Below are 16,150 nucleotides of genomic sequence, written 5' to 3' on the forward strand. Positions count from 1 at the left end.
CTCTAATAATCTCGTAATTGGCATGACATTAAATCATAATTTTCCTTTCTTTGCATCTCCAAGACTTACCACCTTGTTATCAATCATGTGGCTTAGAGTGTAATTAAGTGAGAAGCACTAAAATTATGGAAAGTGAGTATGTAAAATGGTCACTTCAGTCAAAATTTGATATAAACACTTAAATTTCATTTGTGCTCAGGGACAAATGCACAGTAACATCACTACAGACATTCACTCTCACAACATTTGGAACAAAGATTAGATTCTCTTTGATACTGACAGCATTTTCTTCTTGGAAAAGTCGAATAACATAATTCCATTGATTCTCTCAAGGACGTAGATCAAATTGTCCAATATTAATTTGTCGGTTACCATTTCTTTATAATATACAAACTTTTTTTTTTTTTAAGAATCTGTATTGGTTTGGATCAACATTACATTTCCAATGACATTGAGTAACAAAGAGCATAAATCATACACTCCTGGAAATGGAAAAAAGAACACATTGACACCGGTGTGTCAGACCCACCATACTTGCTCCGGACACTGCGAGAGGGCTGTACAAGCAATGATCACACGCACGGCACAGCGGACACACCAGGAACCGCGGTGTTGGCCGTCGAATGGCGCTAGCTGCGCAGCATTTGTGCACCGTCGCCGTCAGTGTCAGCCAGTTTGCCGTGGCATACGGAGCTCCATCGCAGTCTTTAACACTGGTAGCATGCCGCGACAGCGTGGACGTGAACCGTATGTGCAGTTGACGGACTTTGAGCGAGGGCGTATAGTGGGCATGCGGGAGGCCGGGTGGACGTACCGCCGAATTGCTCAACACGTGGGGCGTGAGGTCTCCACAGTACATCGATGTTGTCGCCAGTGGTCGGCGGAAGGTGCACGTGCCCGTCGACCTGGGACCGGACCGCAGCGACGCACGGATGCACGCCAAGACCGTAGGATCCTATGCAGTGCCGTAGGGGACCGCACCGCCACTTCCCAGCAAATTAGGGACACTGTTGCTCCTGGGGTATCGGCGAGGACCATTCGCAACCGTCTCCATGAAGCTGGGCTACGGTCCCGCACACCGTTAGGCCGTCTTCCGCTCACGCCCCAACATCGTGCAGCCCGCCTCCAGTGGTGTCGCGACAGGCGTGAATGGAGGGACGAATGGAGACGTGTCGTCTTCAGCGATGAGAGTCGCTTCTGCCTTGGTGCCAATGATGGTCGTATGCGTGTTTGGCGCCGTGCAGGTGAGCGCCACAGCCAGGACTGCATACGACCGAGGCACACAGGGCCAACACCCGGCATCATGGTGTGGGGAGCGATCTCCTACACTGGCCGTACACCACTGGTGATCGTCGAGGGGACACTGAATAGTGCACGGTACATCCAAACCGTCATCGAACCCATCGTTCTACCATTCCTAGACCGGCAAGGGAACTTGCTGTTCCAACAGGACAATGCACGTCCGCATGTATCCCGTGCCACCCAACGTGCTCTAGAAGGTGTAAGTCAACTACCCTGGCCAGCAAGATCTCCGGATCTGTCCCCCATTGAGCATGTTTGGGACTGGATGAAGCGTCGTCTCACGCGGTCTGCACATCCAGCACGAACGCTGGTCCAACTGAGGCGCCAGGTGGAAATGGCATGGCAAGCAGTTCCACAGGACTACATCCAGCATCTCTACGATCGTCTCCATGGGAGAATAGCAGCTTGCATTGCTGCGAAAGGTGGATATACACTGTACTAGTGCCGACATTGTGCATGCTCTGTTGCCTGTGTCTATGTGCCTGTGGTTCTGTCAGTGTGATCATGTGATGTATCTGACCCCAGGAATGTGTCAATAAAGTTTCCCCTTCCTGGGACAATGAATTCACGGTGTTCTTATTTCAATTTCCAGGAGTGTATGTTGTTGTACAGAAAATAGCATAAATAAAGTCACTGACTCGCTGGATTTTGTCAGGAATCACCAGTGTATCAGGTGGTTGTCTTGTGATTCTTTCTCTTTTGTTGTGTATGTGACTAAGAAAAAAGCCATTATGATGGCCTTATAACAATTCTGCTGATGTCAATGTCTGCAATTTGTGTGTTACGTCTTTGTGGTAAAGAATTGTATTACTAAACACTGCTTAAACTATGTGCTTCAGTATCAGCCATATTCTTAAATGAAGCAGTAGTGTCTTCTGTCACTGCTGAAAGATATAAAAGAAGGTGTAAAAGGGAAAATAGTAGTCAGGTATCATTTTACTAGTTTGATAACAAAAAGTGGGAGGCACTATTTTCTGACTGCTCTTAAAACATGCAACACAACTTACAATTTAATGGAAGTTTCTCTGTAAGAGTAGAATGTGTGATAATGAAGCATAAATGCATAATGCAGTGTTCTTATTCAGTCAACTGTCAATTTGTATATGTTAACTTTCTGTATCACTGTTATGTGAACAGGCTCATCTGTGCTTTCCTTCTCTGAACACATCGTTTGATAATTCAGTTTGGTAGGCATGCCACATGATCAAGAAACGTCACAAGTTATTTTGCAACCAGGTTTCTTTATAGACAATCTGTGGTCTCAAAGGATATTAAAATCTGCTGAAGGTTGCTTTATGCATGACTAAACTTCCTGGTGTTAAAAAAAATTGAAAATGGGCGATTATTCACCTGCAGATGAATGATGGGTATTGATAGCCACATGGAATAAAGATAACATCAATAACACTGTCTTTGGCAAGGGTTATAAGGTGAATGGGAAGGATTTCTGTAAGTATCTCCTAAACAGGTTGGAATGGTGAAGTGCTTCAATGGTTCTTACTTAGCATTTGCCCCTACCTCTCCCTTTCCTGCTACTAAGCTCTTTCATTCCCTCAGTTACGAGTAATAACAGTCACACAAGGAACAATCCTAGCTTTGAATACGTACCCTTATTTACAGAAAGAAGTAGTTAAATGTAAACATACACATTTTCAATATCATATAAATCAATAAGGTGGTCTATTGTGATGAAGATACTAACACAAGAGGAGTTGGGGAATGGAATGACAAAAGCCTGTGAGGATTCAAATAATGGAAGGGCGGGGAAGTGGTATTAGTGTTCATTCTGGGCTTACAATGGTAAAGAAAAATGAGGATGAGCCCATAAGTGGCTAGGAAGGTCAAGGCATCGAACTTTCTAGAAATATCAAGGGGAGGTATTGGGGCTGGAATACAGGAGGATAGTCAACATGATTTTACAGCATCCAATGTGTAGAGTGAAAACAACTTTTGATACAGACTTTCGATATAGTTAAGCTCGTATCTAGTTGAAAAAGTATACAAGAGCTTCATTTTACTCTTCACATACTATTTTCATTTCAGTATCACTTTCTTTAAATTATCCATATAACATAACTTGTTGTCATAAATTTTTCAAGAAAATACATTAGAAATATTTGGCCATCTACAGCTACAGGAGGACAGGCTCGATCTCGCCGTCCTGTTCGCTCCCTGCCTGCAAGACCGAGTGACACATCAGTGCCTTCTCAGCCACTCCCACCCTGCGTGCGGGCAAGAGAGGCTCGCGCTCGCCGCCAGCTTTCTTCAGGTTCCCTTAGTTCGTCATTAGATGGGGGAAGATTCCCATCTTCGGTTCTGGTGCGTGCAACAACATCACCTGATGTTAATGTGGATTCATCTTCCACACTAAGATCATCTGGCATGGCATCTGCAACATCACAGGCTCCTGCTCATCCTCTTCCTCTGCCTTTGCCTGAGGATGATGATCCACAAAGGCGAGAACGTATTGAACGCTACAAACAAGAGCGACGGACGTTCTTACGTGAAAAATATCGCTCAGAAAGCTTTCGTGGGGAGCGTGATGAGATGCTGCAGCGGTTGAAGAGACGAGCGGGTCGTACTGCTGGTGGGACAAATGAGGTAACCAACTTATATCACTTTTTATTTTATTGCACATGCTTGTATTAAAGAAATAATACAGATAGTTTTTTTCTCCAGCTCATCATTGTACATTGTACTCTTCATTAAAATAATTTGGAGATCCACATTTCAGAGTGTCACATAGAGAAAGCTATCAACCAATTACAACTCTCTCTTAAGCTACATGTGCAGCCTTGTGAAGCATGACATATTGTACAGCTGGAGAGGTTCATAGTTGCCTGTGTGGAGCTAACGCAACAAGTGCTAGATGTTGGATGGCAGGAAGCATGTGAATATATTATTTCCTATGTAGGTATGTACATGGACAGTTCCTGAGAGAAAAGACTTCTGAACGATTCAACTCTGGAATACTTTAAAGGAGAGAGAGAAAGCACTGGACCTGAGCTGTGCTTCAGAACTGAAGACATGTTAACACATTGCCGACGATTCTGGGTTTACTTGTGTTTCACACTCCATATATTATGGATGGATCTTGGGATAACTCTTGTTTTCTACACACTGTCTGTAGATGCAGATGCTGTGGTGTATTTTAACTACTTTGTCTATTTGGATGTTTACACCAGTAGTCAATGTATCAAACTTGATTGCTTTTATCTACTTTTAGTTTACTTAGCATTTACTATTTTTGTCTTTAAGTTCTTTGTGCTTTTAGAGCTGGACATCTTCAGAAAATGGAAAGGAATGAATGAATCTGAAATACTATTGGAGCTTTCTGACAATTATTATTCAGGTGTTCCTAGTGCGAATGAAGATCTGGATGACTGTGTGAATGAATATGTTTTAATCATTCTGAGGACAATTCCATGAAAAGTGATATCTTTAAACTATTGGAGAAGTATAAGGTGGCAGTATTTTTAAATGCTTCTGACAATGATGATGACAGGTTTCTGTTCTTGTGAATGATTCATTTTGTCACAATGTTCATAACCCTTTTGAGATAGCACCCTAGTCTCACTTGCGAGATTGAGACTCGGTTGCCATCTCGAATGTGTTTTGATAAAAAATATTTATAAAATCACTTTTTTAAGCAGAAGACATGGAATGTGATCTAGAAAAAAAAAGGCAGATGTCTTACCTTGTATACTCCAACAAAGAGAGACACACAGAAAGTGGGCCTTTCAGAGGTAAAAAATTGCCACAGAAAAATCTAGTGCACAGATGAGGTTTCAAAAATAAAAAAAATAAAAAATAAAAAAACATAAGCACCCATAAAAAATGCAGTAGACTGCCTTCTTTGTGCAGGAATATTCACAGGGATTTATGGAATATTGTGTGTCATTGGCATTTGTTGATGAGCAGTGAATATGCATTTAAATTGGTCAAAAAGAACCGAAAGCCAAAAATTAATACTTTGCCAATTTCACCACAGCACCATGCTTAAAAAGCAGTAAATAACATCCTATTTGAAACGCGATAAATAGTTGTTATCAAAGTCCACATCTACATCCCATTGGTACTGATAATAACTTCCACTGATAGTTCAAAGTGTGTTCTTGAAGGATTTTTCATTTACTTGAGCTTGTTGCACAATAATGTAACGTGTCATGGAGTGGCTAATTGTATTAATGAAAATGTCCCCAATGTGCAAATAAAAACGGATTACATTATTTGGTCCTAGTTTTATTATTGACATTCATGTTTTTATGCAGTTTTTGCATGATACCTTTTACAGGGTCCAGTCTTCATTTGGCTGATGGCATCTCATTTTGCCAGACCTTTTGATGAGAACCATGTGTTTCACATCATGATGCTACATGTCAAGTTTGTAATTTGTCTGTTTTCACTCTTCCGTCATTCTGGCATTGGTTGAGTAGAAGTCGTTCCAGATAGTGTTGTGTTTTCTACGAGTATTTGCTGTGTGCTTTTGTAGGCCATGGCATTTGGCGAGAGCACCTGAATTCTGATGTCTTCATGATCGGTAAGACCACATCTAGTGGTTTATTTTGAATTTGTAGATCATTTTCCAAGGCCCATTATGTGGGTGTGTTTAGCTCTTATTTTTCTTCTGAAACTATTACCGTTTCATTCACATGAAGTATGAACAATGCTGAGCTGTCCATAATCTTGTCATGTTTGCTACCATGATGTTGAACATTGTTGACCTTACAACTTACAGAATTGTTGATAAAACTGTTAATTATAGCTGAACTAGGAATAATCACTAAATGAATGGAGCTACAACTATTAAAAAAATAAAAAGACCATTTTGTGCCATGAAAACTTGCTCTCACATACAACAAAATTGGTTTAGGGAAATTCAAGATTTCAATCCACGAATCTCAAGCAAACTGTAGTTGAAACAGTTTCCATGTGTTTATTAAGCAGACAACAGTTAAACTGATACTTTTCTGATGAAGGCTGTAGCTGAAAGTTTTGCCTAAGTGTCTTTTAATTGTGCTTGTCTGCAACTTAACGTGTCTTTTTTGTTGTAAGTAGCAATCTGTCTTTTCCTGCATTGTTGTTTTTTGTTGGTGAGGCACCTCTAAGGAAGGACATTGGCTGAAAGCTTAGCAACAATACAGTGAATGGTGATCTTTGCTCTTTCCATTACTTGCAGACAACAGTCATTTCATTCATATAACCTATGAAAAAAGATATCCTCAACAGTTGAAAATCTGTCATGACTCATGTTAGTTGAAAATGTGAGACAGTTGATCTCATGAGAATGTTTGTGTTCATAACTGGTTATTTACTATGGGAAGAGACCAAATTTTTACACCAAAACCAAACTGTTATTAATAACAGTGTCTTTGTAAAACAGAAATGATACCCTGTACAGGCATCTGGGAAAGGCTCTTAATTTTAAATGTGAACATTTTAGGTAGGGCTTTGCAGTGAATGTTATAAAATAAAAATTGAAACTACAGTTTACTGTAATCAATCACATTTTATTTTTATTCCCATTGTGTTTTGGAGAGTTAAACTTCCATTATTGGTCAGATTTATGCTAGTAATTAAAGTATATATTACATGTACAACTTTTGGATAACCTGTGGCACTGCCTAGTGGAGGGAGTGTGGAGGGGAGGGAGGGTGGGTGAGCTATTTTAGTACAGGATTCAAAGTTACTTGAAAATTTTTTATTGCGTATGTGAACAGTAATGTATGTTATGTAAACAAAACAGAAAATGGAGCCTGTGACCACTGAAAGGAGTTTTCATTTATGTTATATTAACCTATGCAATCAGAAACATTCCCATAACTTTGAACCTTCTAATAAAGTAACACTTTTGTCTTCTGCTACCAGGCATTGCCTCAGGTTATACAAAGGACATACGTGTAACATGAAAAATCATCCACAGGACATGTGATTAAATAACTAAGTAACTATCAGTTAAAAATAAATGAGGCTCTGATGTTGATTTCCCTTCCATGAAGTCCTGGATTTTTTAACACTTTATCCATGAACAGTCTCATATTTGTCACATATTTCCTCTTATTTCCAGATGATAAAACACCTCATTTTAAAAATTATGATTTTTGTCTTCTCTCTCTCCCTCTCTGATGTCTCCTATGCAATAGAAGCTTGAATTTTTACCTGATTAATGAAAAATCTTTAAATTGCTAATCTGTTAATGGTTTTCTGTCTAACAGCTAATCATGCTCAGGTCTACAAGGAAGATTTTAATAATCATAAGAAAGTGGACTACCATTTTTTTTACAAAAATTATATAATTATGAGAAATTCATTTATCTGAATTTTCTTTTATGGAAGCAATGTTTTTTATCCAAAGTTTCTGCTGCTGTAGCTGCTTTTACCAGTACCACAGCCACCACCACCACTGTTACGGAAACTACTACTATGGGAACTAACTAAATTGTGCTTTTTAAGTTATGGCCCCAGGCATTACAGCTGTATAATAAAAGAGGAAGGCTTTTAGTTTTCTATGCCTTCTGCAACTAGTTTTCTGATTGTAAAGTATTAATATAGTACATAAATTTTTGTGAGATTTTCTACCTTTTATGGCTTAACATTCCTTTACATTGCATTTTGCAGCAGCCTCCTGAAGGCAACAGTGATCAAGCCAGTGTTCTGAGTGCCAGACTACATGAATCATCTGCTGTAGAACCTGAAAGAAGCCCTAATTTGTCAAGGGATAGAGAAATCAGAAGAGTGTCTGATGATCAGAAAAGTAGTGATAGCATGAAAATAACAGAGAAAGTATTAACTGATGTAGCACGTGAAAGGCGGATATGTGAAGAAGATAGTGTTGTGACAAGAACACGTCCAGGAAGAGCTAGATACACGGACAGAACAGAGGAAGAATTGCGGACAGGTTCACTACGAAGGTCATCAGCACCTCAGCAAGGTCCTGGATGTATTCGTGATATGGCTGCACTATTTGAGGCTCGAGATATGTCTGGCTCAACATCTACACCACCATCACAGCCGACCACAGTGGCTGCAAAAACTTATGTGTCTTCTGTGTAGCACTGTTCAAGTGAGGTATGTTATTTATTTCATCAAAGTAGTCATTAACATCTTACTCATAACAAAATTAATGATAGTAGTAGTAGTAGTAGTAGTAGTAGTAATAAAAATGTAATAATAATAATAATAATAATAATCATAATCTTTTTTACTACTGTCCAGCAACATCCATACAGTTAATCATCAGTTCACTCTTTTGCTATTCTTATCACGTGATATACTGTGAGGATAAGATGATTTTGTCTTTGTAAATATTAATCCTTTGGTCATCATCAAACTTGATGCTTCACATCAGATTTCATTGTTATTTGGCAGTTTTAGATGGTGATGTGTACACAGTACACAGATTACTTTCTCCTGTCTTGTCAGTTTGTTGATGTCTACTATCAGGGGAAGTAATTTGCATGACCCTATTATGTGATGATTCAAAGCTGGAATTATTTTCTGCTTTATCATGACTGGATACTGCTTCTCACAATTTTGAATTATTTTGCATCTTTTTGTCCTTCTTGATGTGTTCTTCTCATGTCTGAGCCAGGTCTGAGACAGGTGGTACAAAAATTTTAGCATTCTAAAAGTTCCTCTTTTTTTTAAATAATATTCAACACCTGGTCTCTGAGGAAACTGTTTCTTTTCTTAAGTGTCTCTTTAGCTTTTGATTTGTCTTGTCGTTGCAAGATTTTTGTCTGTGCTTGAAGAATGCCCTTTACATATCTTAGACTTTTTAATGTATTGTAAATCTCTTACTATTATTGGTGTTTCTTTACATTTTAATTTTTCCCTGAGTCAGTAAACTGACTATTAATAATAGCTAGGAAAGAATTCTCACTTCGAAAACTTAAAGAATGCAAAATGTTGTGCATTTTTCTCATTAATTCTGATGTTGCTAAGATGATAGGAAGATTGTTGCTAATCCACTGCAATTCGAATTTTTATCTGATGTTCCACTTTATTATGACAGTAGTAGTGATTTGTCATTCCTTGATGTAGTTTTGTAAACACCTTAAATATTTAGATTTATTCATATCTTAACAACTTAAATGATGCATTTATACCATCTATATCAAAAGGAAAATTCATTTTAAAAGACTATGAATATATGAGACAAAATTGTCAGCCAGTACTTACCTGCAACAGGTGAAATTCTTAGCATTGCTGATAGACACACACATGTAAGTACAAGAGAATACTAACCAGCAATTTTGTCTCATAATTTTATAATTGCCATATCTGTTTGATGACAGGTGTATTATTGTGAGTACCCTGAACATGATAGAATATTTGCCACACTTACTTAAAGCAGATATTTGTATTTTTGCAGCTATCGAGGGACCTGATTGGTGGAGTGAAGTTTCCTCAAACCAGACAGTTTCTGGAACTGTACATCTGTGATATATTGCATTTATAATGTTTCAAGACAGTTGCAAAACTGGCAACAGAAAAACAAGTAGCTGCAGTTTTAGCTTTTGCTTACGGAGAGGCATAAGGATCATTAAAGATCCGCTGTTTAACAGACTGCTTTCTGGACAATATTTATTTATTTATAAATATATTTTTACATTGTTAATTGTTTTGTAATGGATGCTGTGTTGTGTTCTGTGTAACACAGGGTATTTTTCATTTGCTGTAACAATTTTTACTGCATTTACTGGACCTCACTGATGTTATGAAGAGAAATAAGTTATAGCAAAAACTCAGAACTGGCTGAGATTTGAGGATATAATGCTGGACTTAATATCCGTATTGCCAGGAAATATTCGTTTCTGTTTAAGACACTGACATATGATTTGTAGTACACTCCTCCTGAAAAATTATCTTTGTACAGATGTTCTCTGTATGAGCTTTTTACAGAGTTATGTAGAACTTTTGTTTACCTTTGATTAGTTAGCTCAACTTCACCCTTTCTTTTATCATTTTTATTTTTTTAAAATAATTATTGAAAATTGTATTTGTATTTCATATATGTCTTGTTACATTTCAAATATATTTGTTACTGTTTTCTACTTGATAGTTAACATATTAAACACTTTAATAGTGTTATGTTCACTCCAGTTGGTAATTATCATTTTTACCAAGCTCAGTATTATGTAGAGTGTTTCACATAAGAGAGAAAGAGATAATGTTTCATAATGGTGTCATTCCAGTGGAATGGATGAAATAAAATTCATCTAACTATTGACAAATGCTGAGTAAAGACATGCTTTGAACTTTCTTATCATCTCTGAAAAAAACTATTGTACTGCAGTTTGGCTGTTGGGCTAATGTATGGACACACATGACAACACATCAATTAGAGACACAATGGCAACAATGGGACAGGATTTTACCATTATAATATTATAATATTGGGGATGTTGCTGATCATCAGTGTACCATCTGCAAATCACTATTTTCAAGGCTATTTTTGTAATAATATTCACATAAGCGTATGCAATTTCTGAAATAGCTATCGATAAATTTATGTCTCTTTGATGGATGAGAATACTGTGAAAAATTCAGTTTTTGTTAATGAAATAAATCTTTACACTTGTTCCTCTACATCTTCTCAAAATGAATTTCTGTAAAGAAACTTGTGTTTTCACTGAGCAGTACATGCTACAAGTGTATCGTACACTACAAGGCATTTGTATTTTTAAGAGGAGTCTGGTAGTAGCAACATGAAATGATCATAGATAGACTTCAAAGTATTTACTCAGTACATTCTTCATTCAAGAAATTATATGCAAAGGGACCATAACATTTGATTGCCCATGTAAGTAGTTTTTCCTTATCAGGATCTTCCATAAAAAATGTGTTTTATCAGCTGATTATTATTTGTTAACCATCATGAGATTCCACACTGTTAGATGTATTGTTGTTGTCATTAATGTATATTTATATCTGTACTTTGTACAAACACGTGCAATGTAAACATCTTTTTCGGTATATGTATATAATATATGAATGCAAGTTGGTTGCTTATACATGTAGAATGTTAATGGTAAAAGATACATTTTTCCTGTTCCTAAGCAAGATAAACATAATGTCGTAACACTATGCTACATGCTACCTGCTTGTGAAAAATTCATTGTAAAAGTTTTGAACAGTCTTGTTGCAATAAGTTAGACGCTTTAAGAACATTTATATTGTTCTTGGCATATCTGCTGTGTGAAACATAAAAGGCAAACATGTTAGATCAGTCTCGACTTTGGAAGTAATAAAACACACACACACACACACACACACACACACACACAAAAGTCACATGTTACTCCAATGACATTCATCATGCTATTGAAAGATTCAAAACCTCATACTGCAAAAATATATTTTCAGCAACCGAATGGTCGCTTTGTTAATAATTGCAGTGGGATGTAATTATAGTAAATTATTATTGCACCAGTATTTTATTTCAGGTTGCTGTACACAAGATCTGAACAAAAAGCACTGACACTGTGAGGTTCAGAGGACAATATTAGAAACATGAAGCTGCATGTATGATTTATATAAATGGTGTGCATGTAACGTCTTACTTCTAAAATAGGTGAGGTTATTTTTATACATATTTGACTTGATTTCTAATTGAAAAACTGAAGTTGGTTGATTGAAGCATTGCTTTGCCAGAGGAGTGAAAAACGCAGATGAAGGAAATTATTTAAAATATTGATTGTGAGGGTGTGAGAGTTCCATAACTGTATTGATGTTAATGAAGCTGTATTTGGAATGAACTATTATTTTCTGCTTCATATTGCTGTGATGCACCAAAGGATGGATTCAGTATGTAATATAATGGAAACCCACACAGCAAGTTCAGTACTGACAGTGGTTTTTACTATGAGACTCATATTACTTAGTAAATTGCATGGGCATTATGAGTGTGACATACTTGAAATGTTCTTTTGCAACTAGTTAAGCATTTCAATAATTTTCAAAAAACTGATGATTGTATTGTAACTTATACATATTTTTATCTCTTTAACTAAGAATCCAGGACTTGGCTAAGTTGTAACACAGTAGAACACTGAGAAAGAAAAAGAAAGCTTTTACATTTGGCAAATTCTGTGTCGCACCCTGAATGGCACTCTTTTTGTGAAGAACTATTACTCAAATTAATTTATGTCTTCTAAGCAATGATTTGGATCACTAGTGCACAAATTTAAGAACGCATTAATATATTCTGGCTCTTTCCGTATGTAATGGTTTTATGGATGTGCTGTTTTATGACAAATATGCAATACCTGTGTTAGTTTTAGCCATAAAAGTGATCCATTGAACATGATTGCTTAAATTTCAGACATAGGAGAGTCGCTTGTTTTTAAAATCTGTGTTTTAGACAAAGAGCCTCCTATAAATAGTCATACATAAAAAGCTGCAAATCTTTAAAAATTTCATCAGAGTATTAATAAGGAAGTAATATCATTGATATCATGAAATTCATAAAATATTCAGCACAGAGTCATGCAGTGAACAGTGACATACCAACCTTCTGACACTGGGAAACTAAGAGACTACTTTTCATTAGTATTTGCCATGGGCACCTTGTATAACAACAAGGGATGTGTTACAAGCATACAACAGTATAGAGAAACAGCTTAGAGACCACTACCTCTCGAGCTACCACTTTTTTCTGGTTTAAACACACACACACACACACACACACACACACACACACACAGTTAAGGTGATGCTTAGTCTGGAGCATCTGGTGGGTGGATAGTTGTGTGTGCTCTGAAATTAAAAAAAAAAAAAAAAAAAATACTCTTCCACATAGTAAAGTCTCTTGGGTATTACATTTGTGTATGTATCATACATCAAAGAGCTACAGGTGAGTGACTACAAATCCTTATTTTTGTTTGGCATCAATTTAAAGTGTTTTAAGAACTGAATAGGACAGAAGAATAGGTAAGAATGAAATAGTCTCAAAAAGGAATATTTCCATAGTTGCTGTTGTGCTCTTAACCAAAAGACTAGCAAGGAGAGCTACATCAAACCAGTCAACCCTGTGCAAGCTGCTTCATGTCTGAGTAACCACTGCAACCTTCATCCATTTGACCTTCCTTGTTGTATTAAAATCTAGGTCTCCCTTCACAATTTTTACTCCCCACACTTACATTACCAAATTAGTTATTCTTTGATACCCTAAATGTGTCCTACTGATCCTCTCCTTTAGTCAAAATGTGCCAAAAATTATTTTTTTCCCAATTCAATTCAGTACTTTATCATTAGTTATTTGATATATATAACCATCCAATATTCAGCAGTCTTCTGTAGCACCACATTTGACAAGCTTCTTTTCACTTAGATCTGCATAGGTAATGATGAAGTACCATGTACCAAGAATGTTTTTAGGGTTTTAAAAGAAATGATGTAGGGTGTGTAAAGAAAGAGCCAATCAAGGTTTGATAATGATCAACATTGTGGAATTCATGTTGAAATTTCTTGCCTCTTCTGAACTGGCTTTTCATGCTTTCTATAAAAATTCTACCATTGTTGGTAAGATATTTTATTAAGTTGGTGGTGCCTTTTGATTTTTTAGATGACACAGAAGATGAAAAATATAATATCTTCACCATGTAAATTGTCGCCACAACCGTATTAGTGTGCTTGTGGAAAGGGGAAATCTTTTTGAAGATTACGGGAGACAGTAAATTTGAAAGAAGACTTAATCTTTGAAGAGAAATAGTTTGGTGGTTATTATGATAGTTTCATTACCTTTTCGTTGGTTGCTGCTGATGGTGATACTGTTCTGTCTTTAAGGACGGCTTTTTTGTGTCAAACCTACTTTTTTCCCCTGAAGCATACTGCAATTTGGGAGAGTTTCATACCAGACACATCAGTTTTGTTTACAAATCATCATTAGTCATAGTCTGTGTTTATTAGTCCTTTTTACACATTATGAAGTCGGCCAGCTTTCCTCTATCATTAGCAGAGGTTGAAATAAAAAAGAACTTGGTTGCTCTATCACTGTTAGTGATTTTTTTGTCTTTTAGGAACCTGCTTTTTCTCTTACTGCACTGCTGTTCTATGCACTTTGCTGCACTTTTTGTAAAACTCTGCACAAATTATCTTTTTAAAAATTTAGAAAGCTCAGAGAGTAACAACAAAGTTTTTTTGACTTCAGCCTCTGCTCTCGACATGGGGAAAACCTGTAGACTACAGAACAGATAGAAAGGAGTAATGAACACAAATCACCACTGATGATGTTTTGTATATAAAAGCTAATGTGTCTGCTCGTAAACAGCAGAATGATGATGATAATAATAATTACTGATAAGTAACAGCTAGTGCAGGAGATGGGCATGGCCATCCAAATAAACTTTTTCTTATTTTCATTGTGAACTGCAAGCCTACCTTAACTTCACGCCAAAAGAAGCATGCTACCACATTCTACTGTAACACAAGAAGAAGAAAAATAATAATAAAAAATTTGTGAAGCTCAGTATGCATTCTCTGTTCAGACTGTGTCTTTCTTCCAATTCACATTTGTATTTTACATTTCATTTCATTGTGATGTGACGAGGTCTACACTACAATCTAAGAATTGTGGTTCAACCTCATCCAAATCTAACAACTTTAGTTCTTTAAATATAATTACAAAATATTTTGAATAAAGTCCTTTTGTCAGCTATCAAGCAAAACTGACATGATGACAGTATTTGCAGAGTTTTGCTTGTAAAAAAAGTATGTGAGCTAACTTCCAAAGAGGATTTTATTCTAATTGACACTGGTCATAAAAACATATGCACAAAATAATTTATCTGTACAAAATATTTTATCTGCACAAAATATTTTATCTCTCCTATCCGATCACAATATTATTGCACTTGGCCTCCCGCAGCTGTTATCAGAAAAACACGGTGACATTACGGTAAACAACTACAGTTGTGACTAAACAAAGTGCATCATATTTTAAATGATTTCAAGACAGTTGTGCATATACTATCAAGTGGTTCAGTGTGCCTTCGCGAAATATCACAGTGAAAACTCACGATAAACCGACCAATGTGCTGTCACTCCCAGGTGCAATAATATTGTGGTTGACTAATAAATAAACAGTTTATCTTGTTTGGAACACACAGCCATGCCACTTGGGAAGTAACTGCTATTTCATTGTATGTACCACTCTTCTGTTGAGTTTTACATGAAATTGAATCATTCTATATAGACTTTGAGAGATGCATTTCATAGCTGTGTTCTACATCCTTCCATACCAGTAAGATGTGCACAGAGTAATTATTTATCAATTACTTTGAAGCATATATGTCACGTAAGTGTCAATAAAGTGATTAATAGAACCTTTTTATCAATTTGCAGCTAAAACATAAGTGGAATGTAGCAAAATTTAAGTTGTCATGAAACAGCCTGACTTATTTCTACAGACTGTTGTCAAGATATTTATTTATTTATTGCTCCTCTGGCAAAATATCCAGAATACAATTTTTTGAGAAGAATGAAATTTGAAGTAATATACTGACAATAACATCATTTTTGTAACCTCACTGGCTCACTATGGCTCATTCCCTTGTATATAAATAAGTATAAGCAATCATGTAACAAAAATGATGAAATGCCACAGGACACAACTGCCTTAAAAATATGTCTTGTGTGCTTAAAGAAATGTGCCTGCATTTGCCTACATATTTCAACAAACACCTTCTGTTAGCACATTTTATTAGTATAAATTCTGTATTCAGGTACCGACATTATAAACTGATATCATAAATATTTGACATACATAATTCACAGTAAATTTCAGGACAGAAAAAAATTTAGAAAATTTGTGTAGCATATTCCTTCAGTAGGTTTGTGTTGTCCT

General features: G+C 36.6%; 1 protein-coding gene across 1 annotated transcript in view; it reads left to right on the plus strand.

Annotated features, from left to right (window-relative positions):
• LOC126101584 (GTPase-activating protein CdGAPr) overlaps positions 1-13,009 on the plus strand; it is a 169,815-nt gene extending 156,806 nt beyond the window's left edge. Inside the window, exons 16-18 of the mRNA XM_049912238.1 lie at positions 3,434-3,903; positions 7,921-8,370; positions 9,677-13,009. Coding sequence (XP_049768195.1) covers positions 3,434-3,903; positions 7,921-8,355 — 905 coding nt within the window. The 3' untranslated portion in view covers positions 8,356-8,370; positions 9,677-13,009. The remainder of the gene's footprint in view (positions 1-3,433; positions 3,904-7,920; positions 8,371-9,676) is intronic.
• The last annotated feature ends 3,141 nt before the right edge of the window (positions 13,010-16,150 follow it).

The sequence above is a fragment of the Schistocerca cancellata genome, chromosome 9 (genome assembly GCF_023864275.1).
Source record: "Schistocerca cancellata isolate TAMUIC-IGC-003103 chromosome 9, iqSchCanc2.1, whole genome shotgun sequence".
Lineage (NCBI taxonomy): Eukaryota > Metazoa > Arthropoda > Insecta > Orthoptera > Acrididae > Schistocerca > Schistocerca cancellata.